General features: G+C 38.8%; 1 protein-coding gene and 1 pseudogene across 8 annotated transcripts in view; both read right to left on the reverse strand.

Annotated features, from left to right (window-relative positions):
• ZDHHC20 (zinc finger DHHC-type palmitoyltransferase 20) overlaps positions 1-12,160 on the reverse strand; it is an 85,976-nt gene that overhangs the window by 18,520 nt on the left and 55,296 nt on the right. For 4 of the 8 annotated variants that reach the window (XM_053563693.1, XM_053563696.1, XM_053563695.1 and 1 more), the window contains exons 8-10: positions 4,181-4,216; positions 3,100-3,232; positions 398-524 (exon numbers count right to left, since the gene is read on the reverse strand). In XM_053563693.1, the coding sequence (XP_053419668.1) occupies positions 398-524; positions 3,100-3,232; positions 4,181-4,216 (296 nt within the window). The remainder of the gene's footprint in view (positions 1-397; positions 525-3,099; positions 3,233-4,180; positions 4,217-12,160) is intronic. The other 4 variants (XM_053563694.1, XM_053563698.1, XM_053563697.1 and 1 more) reach the window with 1 other exon arrangement.
• On the reverse strand, positions 2,674-2,788 carry LOC128567124 (uncharacterized; annotated as a pseudogene).

The raw sequence follows: 12,160 nt of genomic DNA on the forward strand, positions 1-12,160 counted from the left end.
TGGGTCATTATCAGGCAATTTAACATAGGTATATCCAAGGGTACCAAAATAGCTGGTGAGAGGAGGGGATGGGAAAAGCGGGAATAGACATAAAAACAAATGAAGATGTAACTGATAAAAATGATTTGAATCTGATGAAAACTATGAATTCACAGATTCAAGAAGCTTAACAAACTCAAAGTAGGATAAACACTAAGGAACATTATTATTAAGCTTTTCTCTATCTAATAAAAAAATAGGAAAAAATACTGTATAAATGATCACAATATTCTGTATTTTCATTCTCAAAGCCCACAAGAACATCATTATCTATTGCGTATTCCCTAAATCATTTAACCAGAGAATCAGAGATTACAATAGATTCCATAATCCCTGAGATCTGCATTTTATAAATTACCTTGAAAATACTGGAAGTAGCCAATATTTCTTTTCATCACCAAAGACTTGTCTCCAATTTTTACTGCATCCAAGAGAGAAACCATTTCCATCAGGTCCATATGCAAATGTGGGTGCACGGAATGATTCTGTTAAACATATATATATATTCACACATACATAAATTGATCTACTTGAAGATTATGGTGAAAAGTACGAATTTTCTTGTTTGTATCTTTAATGTAAAAACTATAAATATAATTTAAAATAAAGAATATAGGCTTGGGGCCCGTAGCACAGTGGTTATAGTGCCAGCCACCTACACGAAAAGTTGCTGGGTTTGAATCCAGCCTCAGCCAGCTAAACAACAATGACAACTACAACAAAAAATAGTTGGGCGTTATGGCGGGCGCCTGGAGTTCCAGCTACTCAGGAGGCTGAGGCAAGAGGATTGCATGAGCCCAGGAGTTTGAAATTACTATGAGCTATAGCACCACTGCACTCTATTGGGGGCAAAAAAGTGAGACTCAAAAAAAAGAATATATTTGTAGCAATTAACACATAAACTTCTGAAACCTTTTTTTTTTTTTTTTTGGCCGGGGCTGGGCTTGAACCCGCCACCTCCGGCATATGGGACCGGCGCCCTACACGTTGAGCCACAGGCGCCGCCCAAACTTCTGAAACCTACTGGAGAAAGAAAACACATTTATCATTTCATTAACCTATGTCAAAATAATTACGTAATATTTCTCGAAATCTACTATGGTGTTTTCAATCTTTTTTGGGGGGGAAAAAGATATTATAACTCTTGTAACTTCATTATTTATGATCTTCCCACTGTGTTCTCAGGGCACAGTATCAGGTATTTTGGATTCAAAGGTAAATCAGATGAAATTCTTACCTAATAACCTATAGTCTAGCAAAATAACAGTGTGATAGGTGCTAAAAACCTGCACTGGGAGCATAGAGATAAAGAAACTTGATTTTGTCTGCACAGGGACATATGTGTGTCCTTTCTTATAAAACAGTTAAGTACTTAACAATCCCCTGTTTTGTATCTTGCTACATTAGCAGATATATAAATATCTGAAGTATAACATAGCAATGTTTCTCACATGGCAACAGCTCAATGTGAGCAATGCCACCATCTGTGTCTAGTAAATATTTGTCTAATTACTTGAATACCTTACTGAATTTCCCCTCTAATACTTTCATTTTTAAAGTGAGCCAAAGGAAAAAAGTAAAGGTAAATGAATGCCGATACTAATGATACAATACCTAAGTTTCACTAACAACTGACACAAAGATGGAAATAATGAAACATGTGAAATACGCTATTTCTTTCTTTTTTTTTTTTTTTTTTGCAGTTTTTGGCCAGGGCCGGGTTTGAACCTGCCACCTCCGGTATATGGAGATGGCACCCTACTCCTTGAGCCACAGGTGCTGCCTGAAATGTGCTATGTCTGAGTCTCAATCATGGGACATATGCCAGTCAAATGCCTAACTGTGTGTGTGTCGGCAAAGTACATGAAATACATTATGTTTTATGTTGTAATAAAAGATAAGATGTGATTAGAAGGATTATAAAACTTTTTTGCTCTCTGAGAACGACCTTCCTTAAATCTACTTTCTTTGCTTTTTGTTAATGTTGACTCTTCCTATGGTAGTTTGTTTTTTACATTTTATTTTATTGATATGTAATATTTTACATATTTATGGGGCACATGTATTTGTTACACGCATAAAATGTATAATGATCAAGTTGGGGTATTCATCATTTTGAGTATTTATCATTTCTTTGTGGTAAGAACATTTCAAGTCCTCTCTTCTAGCAACTATAACATGTACAATACATTATTGCTAACTATACCTACCCTACCATGCTACTGAATATAGAAATTCTTTCTTTTTTTTTCTTGAGACAAGGTCTCCCTGTGTTGCCCTGAAAAGAGTGTGATGGCATCATCATAGCTCACCATAACCTCAAACTCATGGGCTCAAGAGATCCTCTCATCTCAGTCTCCCGTGCAGTGGGTCTATAAGTATGCACCATCATGTCTGACTAATTTTTGCATTTTGCGGGGAGACAGGGTCTTACTGGGTTGCTCAAGCTATTCTCAAACTACTGACCTCAAGCGATCTTCCTGCCTTGGCTTGCCAAAGTGCTGGGATTACAATCATAAGCCACTATGCCCAGCCAGAACTTACTTCTTCTCCCTAATCAACCCCTCTTCATTCCCCCCAGCCATATGTCCTCCTCAGCTTATATACATATACCCTCCTCTGCTGTCTTACATCACAAATGATGGTTAGATGCTACCAGTAGGTGGCAATGCCTTAGGCAAGTGTGTGTTGTCAGGCCCAAGGGCTCTTATCAAGTGGAGTGCTAAGCTTCTCTCCTTTCATATAATACCATAGATGGGTTTCTGAAAAGACACTGTATAAATGCATAAAACAGATTTATTAAGATTTATAAAATATAGCCAATTCCTACTTTTATATGTAATGCATTATTAAAAACATAAAGGTCAAGCTCTCTTCAACCTTCTTCAAAATGAACAATCTATATATTTATTATATACCCACTGTTCTCATCGAGTCACAGTTAATTTTAAAACAGATTTTTTTCTATTATTCTATCATATTATTCTTGCCCTTCTTTAGATTTCACATTCATTTGTGTTTTCTTTCCTAAATATTTATAATTCATTTTAATCTACTTACCTATTGTTGTTCTATTTTTTCCAACTAACCAGCAGTGGTAGCTGAAGAGTGAGAGGACGCTGATGAAGAACATTGCAGACACAAAGAAAAGAAAAAGTACGTGGAATTTTGCACGTGTATTTGCCAGTTCATTCTAAGGAAGGAAATAAGAAGCTTATTTTGAGAATAGTTAACTTTTAATTTAGTTCTGCCTGAAGATTGCTGAATACACCAAAAGTTTGTCAGATAAGAAGAAGAATAAAATAAACTGGATGATGTATCCGAAAGCGACAACTACAAAAGCAAACAATTGGTATTATCAAACCAGCTTGCTTATTATATAAGAGGTCAGGAAGACTCATGTTAAAAACTGCTTTTAAACATTTAAAAATTTTAGCAATACTTTTAGTAGTAAAGTGAAAAACATGAACAATTCTACCTAACAATTTTCTTTTGTACTTTTTGTATATTCAAACTTTCCCAAACTGTGATATATTAATTTTATTTTTTAACTTCTCTATTGTTGTTTTCAGAACACCACTGAAAGGTGCCATGCCCTCAAGCTACTTCGATTTCTACTTTTTTAATCCCTGTTTGATTTCTACAGAGCCTACAGAGCCTATCAGCAATTTTGATAAATTTACCATAAGGCATTATTGAATGAAAACAGCTTCTCTGTTATCCCTTCATATGGCTGTATGCATTTTAATAGAAACAAACTCATCACCTAGAAGAAATTATTTTTTTTTTTAAAAAAGGTTTTTTTTTTTTAAAAAAGGTATGCTGGTTATAGCATAGTATCTATTAGTAGGAAGAAGAAAAAGCCTTTAAATGTTAGCTCTTAAAAATCAAACCATATAGGTAATCACCTACTCTATTTGATTTAAAAAAGTGTTTACAGATTAAAAGGGTCATTAGAGTTAGATTATTCTGATGTTTCCATTTATCTCTTTTCTTTCACAGTAATTATGATATTGTTTAAACACACCAAGCAATTCCTGTATTTTCCCATCTTGTGAAGTAGATTTTTATTATATATATATATTCACTATAAATATCACAAAATAGATCATGAGAATGTCATGGCAATTATGTATTTTACCTTTGGACAATTCTCTGTAGATTTCCTGCGGCAAAGCTTGTGCAAATAGAGACAATATATTAAGAAACCAATTTTTAAACAAAATTATTGTAACCCCTAGTCTTATACTTTGTTTTGAAGGAAGACTAAGATGGTCATCTATAACATTTTCTTAAGAAATACGAAAGAGAAAACAGACAAGAATATTTAGCTTTTCAAGCACATTTTAGGTACTCTTTAAATACATGCTTTTCCTCTCACTTTTTAAAACAGAGAATTTTGTCTAGGAAAGAATAAAATGTCTTTACTCAATATTTTTTTAATAAAAACATTGTGATGAGTAGTTTCCATGAATTAGATCTACCGACTTCTTACTACCTTCACTGTTACTGCCTTTTCCCAGCAGGGATGCTGCAACAGCCCCAACCTAGTGGGGCTGTGTCCACACGTGCTCCCTCCTACCTCCTCCTAGTTTCTCTGCTCCCACTTGACTCCAGTGAAAGCCACGTCCTTCTAATATTCTCCAAGGCCCTCGGCCCTCTGTCATTTGTTTCCTCCTGGGTTTCCCTGTAGCCCCCTCTCATTCATTCTACCCCTGCCCTGTAGCCTCTCCTCTATTATTCATCACAGCAGGGCCACCTACCATGTTCCCTGGGTCTCAAATACTCTTCTTTCAGATAGCCAATAATTCCCTTCAAGTTTCTGCTTAAATCCTACCTTCTAAATGAGGTGTGGGCCGAGGGGGTGGGGGGTGGGAGTGGCTCATGCCTACACTCCTACCACTCTGGGAGCATCCCTTGAGCTCATGACTTCAGGGACCAGCCTAAGCAAGAGTAAGACTCTGCCTCTACTAAAAATAAGAAAAATTAGCTCGAAGTTGTGGTGGGGCTTCTGTAGTCCCAGCTATTCAAGATGCTCAGGCAGGAGGACTTCTTGACCCCAAGAATTTGAAGTTGCTATGAGTTATGGCACCTCGGCACTCTACCCAGGGCAACAGAGTGAGACTGTCTCAAAAAATAAAAACAAAAACAAACAAACAAAAAAAACCCACAAAAAACTCAGGTCTATACTGACCACTTTCTTTTTCTTTTTGCAATTTTTGGCTGGGGTTGGGTTTGAACCCATCACCTCGGGCATATGGGGCCGGCACCCTACTCAGTGACCACTTTCTTTAATAATGCCACTTGCTCCACTTGCAAACCTAAATCTCTTAGCCTGCTCAGTATTTATTACCTGTCTCCCCCTTCTCAAAAGCTCTACAAAAGACAAGCTGCTTTGCCCATTTGTTCACTGTACACTCCAAGTCCCTAGAACACTGATGGCTACAGAAAAAGTGCTAAATAAGTATTTCTTGAAGGAAGAAAAGGGTAGATTTAAGTTTACTAGTCTTTTCTTACTCATGATGAATCTAAAAACACTATTCATTCTTTAATTAATAAATCATTGCATGAAAATACTGCTGAGTTTTCTGATAGAGAACTGTGAAATTTATGTAGGTTAGATTTCATTTATCTGGCACTGAATCCTCTTTGTTTAAATAGGGTCACTAAGAACAAAGGGCTTAGCTAAGGAAGACATCACAGGCCAAAATTCATGAGGCTGAGATTACACATAGATAGCAGTGCTCTTGTCTAATGCGACCAATGGTACCGTAACTGCTAATAACTTGATACCATTTTAATGAAAAACCTTCAAAAATACATTGGATATTTTCTGTAAATACAATTGTTTTAATAACTCAAGGCTTTAATTAATATTCCTCATACCTATGTTTATAAGTAGTAAATTACTTTGGAAAGTACCTGAATGCTGGAAAAGACAAACTGAAATTTAAATTCTGGCTTCCTATGCTATTAAGTACATGACCTCAGGGTAGCTGCATAACGGATCTGTTTCCAATACTGAAAACTGGAATAATAGCAGCCCCTTCTGTATTAACTTATTTTCTGTATTCCTGTTGCTCTGGCATCTGGGGCATCACTGACTAGGAAGAGACTGCTACTCTCAGGGTTAGCCAATTCTAGGAGAGAGCAAATCCCTCACCTAGGAGCAGTCTTTACTTTTCTTTCTTCTTCTTCTTCTCCTTTTTTTTGGGGGGGGAGACAGTCTTTCTCTTTTGTCCAGGCTACAGTGCTGCAGCATCCCAGCTCACAGCAACCTCAAACTCCTAGGCTGAAGTGATCTCTTGCCTCAGCCTCCTGAGTAGCTGGGACTATAGGCACTTAAGCACCTGACACAGTAGCAGGCTAGGTTTTTCTATTTTTAGTAGAGATAGATATCTCACTCTTGCTCAGGCTGGTCTCCAATTCCTGAGCTCCAACAATCCACCTGCCCTGGCCTCCCCAAATGCTAGGATTATAGGCAGGAAGGAGCCACAGACCCTGGATAGGAGCATGCTTTTCATATGCAAACTAACCAATCTAGAGCCCAAACTCAGAACCACCTCCACTATAGGCTCTCCTACCCTAGGAGATAATGGTCCTCTGCCCTATCGACCCAGGGCCTGACATCTAGAGACAGACCTCCACCCCAGAGTCTCTTGAAATTATTCAGACCAGCCAATCCTTAATCTGCTTACCCTGCCTTTCCCACGGAAGCCACAACAAAAGCCCTGGCCCTCATACCTTCTGCCCTCCCTCCCCCACAAACCTGAACCCTCCTCTGAGGACTGTAACAAACTACCCTTTTAGAGGTCTTTTGTCTCCTGACCTGCTAGCCTGACCATACCTGAATAATAATAAAACCACATTTTAAAACATCTTTATGGTGATTTTAGGAAGAGAAAAAGTGAACAAAAAAAGTATTTTTTAACCATAATAATTTCCCCTTCAAAATCAGAGATTGAAATGGAATAAAATACAAATAGAATAAAAGTGGCAGAAGAAAACAAGAAAGAGTTATTTACATAAATTTATACTGAATATGTAACATGCAGAAATCATAAATAAAAAGAACTGCTTTAAGTATTTTAAAACTTCGATTTGACATAAACAAAATGAATAAAACAGGGTTAGAAGACAGAAAACAGGGAAAAAACAATTATAGCCTGTCTGTGACAGAAAAAGGATTAGTATCCTTAGAAGTGCTTCATATACTGTGGGTATCAGTACTGTATGGAATGTATGATAGCTACCATCTCTAAAAGATGCCTCCCCCCCCCCCCCGGCTTTTTTTGAGACAGAGTCTCACTTTGTTGCCCTTTATAGCTCACTGCAACCTCAAACTCTTGGACTCAGAGATCCTCTTGTCTAAGTAGCTGGGACTACAGGCACCTCCCACATTGGCCTATTTTTAGAGACTGGGTCTTGCTTTTGCTCAGTCTGGTTAGGGGACTAGGATTATAGGCATGAGCCGCCATGCCCAATTAGATGTCTTTTTTTTTTAAATTAAAAAAGTTCTTAATTTTAATGAAGTCCAATTTATTAATCTTTTCTTTTATAGTTACTGACTCCATGTCCAATTTAAGAAATTCTCATCTAAGGTCAAGAATAAAGATTATATCTGTAAAATAATAAATACTTTCATATAAAAATATAAAACTCTACAAGAAAAAAATGGGCTAAGAATAAGAACAGCGAGTTCACAAAAAAGACATGCCAATGGCTAGTAAGCATATGCTTGTAAGCATATGTAAAGTAAAATAAGCAAGTTATTCTATTTTGCCCATAGATTATCAGGCATTGTACTTAAGAAAGGGAGAGAATAATGATGGGAAATCATGGAGGGTCTAAACCATGTTTGTAGTGAGGCATGGTGGTTCCTGCCTGTAATCCTAGCACTCTGGCTGGCCAAGGTGGAAGGACTGCTTGAGGTCAGGTGTTCAAGATCAGCCTAACCAAAAGCGAGAAAAGAGAAAAAGTAGCTGGGTGTTGTGGTGCAAGCCTACAATCTCAGCTACTCTGAAGGCTGAGGCAGGAGGATCACTTGAGCCTAGGAAGTTGAGGCTGCAATGAGTTATGCTGAAAGCATTGCACTGTAGCCCAGGTAACAGAGTGAGATTCTGTCCAAAACAAAACAAATAGAAGAATGCCAAAAAAAAAAAACAAAATTTAAGAAAAAAGTCTATGATATTAGGAGAAGGAATAATCTGAGCACTATTAATTGAAAAAAACAAAATCAAAAAAACCTATTTCTTTTTTTTGTTGTTGAGATAGGGTATCATTTTTTTTGCCCTTGGTAGAGTACCATGGCGTCACAGCTTATAGCAACCTCAAACTCTTGGGCTCCATTGATCCTCTTGCCTCAGTCTCCCAAGTAGCTAGGACTACAGGTGCCTACCACAGTGCCCGTCTATTTTTAGAGATGGGGTCTCACTCTTGCTCAGGCTGATCTGAAAATCTTGACCTCAGGCAATCCACCTACCTCAGCCTCCCAGAGTGCTAGGATTACAGGCATGAGCTACTGTACCCGGCCCCCCTCCCCTTTTTTTTTTTGAGACAGAGTCTCATTCTCACTCTGGTAGAGTACAGCAGCTTCATCATGGCTCCCAGCAACTTCAAACTCTTGAGCTCAAATGATCCTCTTGCTTCAGCCTCCTGAGTAGCTGGGACTACAGGGTCCACCACCACTCTGGCTCGTTTTTTCTATTTTTAGTAGAGATGGAGGTCTTGCTCTTGCTCAGGCTAATCTTGAACTCCTGAGCTCAAGCAATCCACCTGTGTTGGCTTTTCAGAGTGCTGGGATTATAGGCCTGAGCTACTGTGCCTGGCCTCCAAAACACTTATTGAATGCTTTCCATGTATCAACAACCTATACCACTTAATTTAATCTTCACATCAATCCTGTAAAGTACTACTCTAAATTTTAAAGATAAAAGGAAAAAAAAAATTGGCTCAGTGCCCATAGCACAGTGGTTACGGCATCAGCCACATACACGAGGATGGCGGGTTCAAACCCAGCCCAGGCCAGCTATTAAATAACAATAATAGCTGCAACAAAAAATAGCCGGGTGCTGTGGCAGGTGCCTGTAGTCCCAGCTACTTGGGAGGCTGAGGCAAGAAAATTGCTTAAGGCCTGGAGTTGGAGGTTTGTGAGCTGTGACACAACAGCACTCTACCCAGGGCGACAATGTAAGACTCTGTCTCAAAAAAAAAAAAAAAAAAAAAAAAATCTAACGTATCTTTTTCTTTTTCTCACTTAGTTGCCCTGGAGTTGAGCTCACAGCAACCTCAAACTCTTGGGCTTAAGTGATTCTCTTGCCTCACAGCCTCCCGAATAGCTGGGAACACAGGCACCCACCACAATGCCCAGCTATCAAGTTTAAGTATCTTGACTGGCTATTCTTTCAGTCAATATTTATAGGACACATACTATATGTCAGCCAATATTCTTAGTGATAGAGATATATTAATAAATGAGAGAAAAATCCTATAGAGATTAGATTATGGCAAATATTTAACAAATACATACATGGCATTTACATGTAATCAAAGCTAACATTTTTTCCTAGCATACTACCCTGATTATAAGTTTTATAATGGAATGACAATAACACAAAGATGAGATTAATTTTTTTAGCCTGGCAATTAATGATTTGTAGATTTTATTCTCATTATGAGACATCCTGATTTTTATGATCTTTATCATTTCTGATGATTCAATAAATAATGAGTGGAACCTGGGGGGTAGGCTGAGTTATTGTGAACACCGCAGGGACCCACATGACCACCCAGAAACACATTAGAGAGAGGCAAAAGAGAGATAGCTAAGAACAGAGAATATATTTATTTAAGGGAGCTGACAGGGATGGAAGGGAAAAAGAAAATAGATAACTATAATCCTGAAACTTAGAGACAGTGTTTAAATGATGGACAAGAGAATTTTCATTTATGTTTAAATTATTTCTAAATTTTATCAAAATGAAACATGCATGGAAAAAATAAAATAATGCTAAAAAGCTATTAATGAGAAACAGTGATTCTCCACTCTTTTGTTTTTTTTGAGACAGGGTTTTATGACGTCGCCCTCGGTAGAGTGCCGTGGCATCACAGTTCACAGCAACCTCCAACTCTTGGGCTTAAGCAATTCTCTTGCCTCAGCCTCCCAAGTAGCTGGAACTACAAGTGCCCGCCACAACACCTGGCTTTTTTTTTTTTTTTTTTGCTGTTGTCATTGTTGGTTAGCTGGCCCAGGCTGGGCTCAAATCTGCCAGCCTCCTGCATGTGGCTGGTGCCGTAACCTCTGTGCTACGGGTGCCAAGCCTCTTTGCTCTATTTATAAGAGGCAGTTACTTTCAAAATGGTTGGTAGTCTTTCTCCCCAAAATACATACTTGCAGGCTCGGCACCTGTAACTCAAGCAGCTAAGGCGCCAGCCACATACACCAGAGCTGGCGGGTTTGAATCCAGCCTGGGCCTGCCAAACACCAAGGGCAACTACAACCAAAAAGAGCTGGGCGTTGTGGTGGGCACCTGTAGTTCCAGCTACTCGGGAGGCCGAGGCAAAAGAATTGCTTAAGCCCAAGAGCTGGAGGTTGCTATGAGCTGTGATGTCACAGTACTTTACCCAGGACGACGGCTTGAGGCTCTGTCTCAAAAAAAAAAAAACAAACATACTTCCATACCTAAGAATTTTCAAACTATGTTATCTGTTTTTAATAGATTACTAGAGGACAGAGAACACACCTTTTCTTGACTAAAAGTGATCAACATTCGGATCACAACCATACAGATTAGGTCAAGGAGTCACTCCAACCACACCTGCAAATCCCTTCTCCACGGCAGTACTTAAAATACTTAGATCTTGCAGCAGCCAGGCTTGGCCAGGCCCCACTTGCCACCAGAGAGTGTCAACTTGGATATAAAACCTGTCTAGCCTCTATTAGAGAAGACTGTTCATACGCTAGTTAGGGTGCATCCCATAGCCGACCTTGCAAAACACTTCAGAACCAAAGAATTTCCTTTGTAAAAACCAAGAGGTTCAAATAAAAGCAAGATCCCAGAGGAGCTGTTCCAGGCAGTGCTATTGGTAGAACATACCCAGAGTCAAAGAAGAAAACACACAAGAGAAAGCACCGACAAAAAAAATCACTGGCATCATGAAGAACGAGGTCAGATCATTTCCCACATGGGATGACAATGTAGCTACCTGAGAAGATGAAGACTACAAAGAAATTATAGAAATGACAGAGAATTCAGAATATGGATAGTAAAAATGATGAAGGGAATTGAAGGAATAGTGTAACACCAGGAAAAGGAAATCCAAAAATTGACCCAAGAATTTAACAAAAGACAGGACAAGGTTTCCAAGGACTTAGACATAATTAGAAATGGTAAAAAGGAGCTATAAAATTTGAAGGAGTTGGGCGGTGCCTATGGCTCAAAGGAGTAGGGCACCGGCCCCGTATGCCAGAGGTGGCGGGTTCAAACCCAGCCCCGGCCAAAAAACTGCAAAAAAAAAAAAAAGAAAAAAGAAAATTTTAAAGGAGTCATTCAGGGAGTTTCAAAATGTAATAGAAAGTTTCAATATCAGGGTGGCCAGGCTAGTCTGTAATCCTAGTGTTCTGGGAGGCAAGGCAGGTGGATTGCTTGGGCTTAGGAGTTCAAGACCATTCTAAACAAGAGTGCAAGAGTGAGACTCCATCTCTATAGGAAGAAAAAAATAGCCAGGCATTGTGATAGGTGCCTGTTGTTCCAGCTACTCGGGAGGCTGAGGCAAGAAGATCTCTTGAGCCCAAGAGTTTGAGAATGCTGTGAGTTATGACATCGTAGCACTCTATCAAGCACAATAGAGACTCCGTCTCAAAAAAAAAAAAAAAAAAAAAAAGGTTTCAGATTAAACCATGGAGAAGAAAGAATCTCAGAACTCGAAGATAAGGCTCTTGAGCTAACCCACTCATTTAAAGTGGCACTGAAGAAGAGTGCAAAAGCAGAGCAATCTCTTAGAGAGCTATGGGACTGTACAATACCAACATACGAATTATAGGAATCCCTGAAGGAGATGAAGAGAGTCCCAACAGCATGGAAGCCTAAATCAAAGATATTACAGCTGAAAATTTCTCTAA

The sequence above is a fragment of the Nycticebus coucang genome, chromosome 15 (genome assembly GCF_027406575.1).
Source record: "Nycticebus coucang isolate mNycCou1 chromosome 15, mNycCou1.pri, whole genome shotgun sequence".
Taxonomy (NCBI): domain Eukaryota; kingdom Metazoa; phylum Chordata; class Mammalia; order Primates; family Lorisidae; genus Nycticebus; species Nycticebus coucang.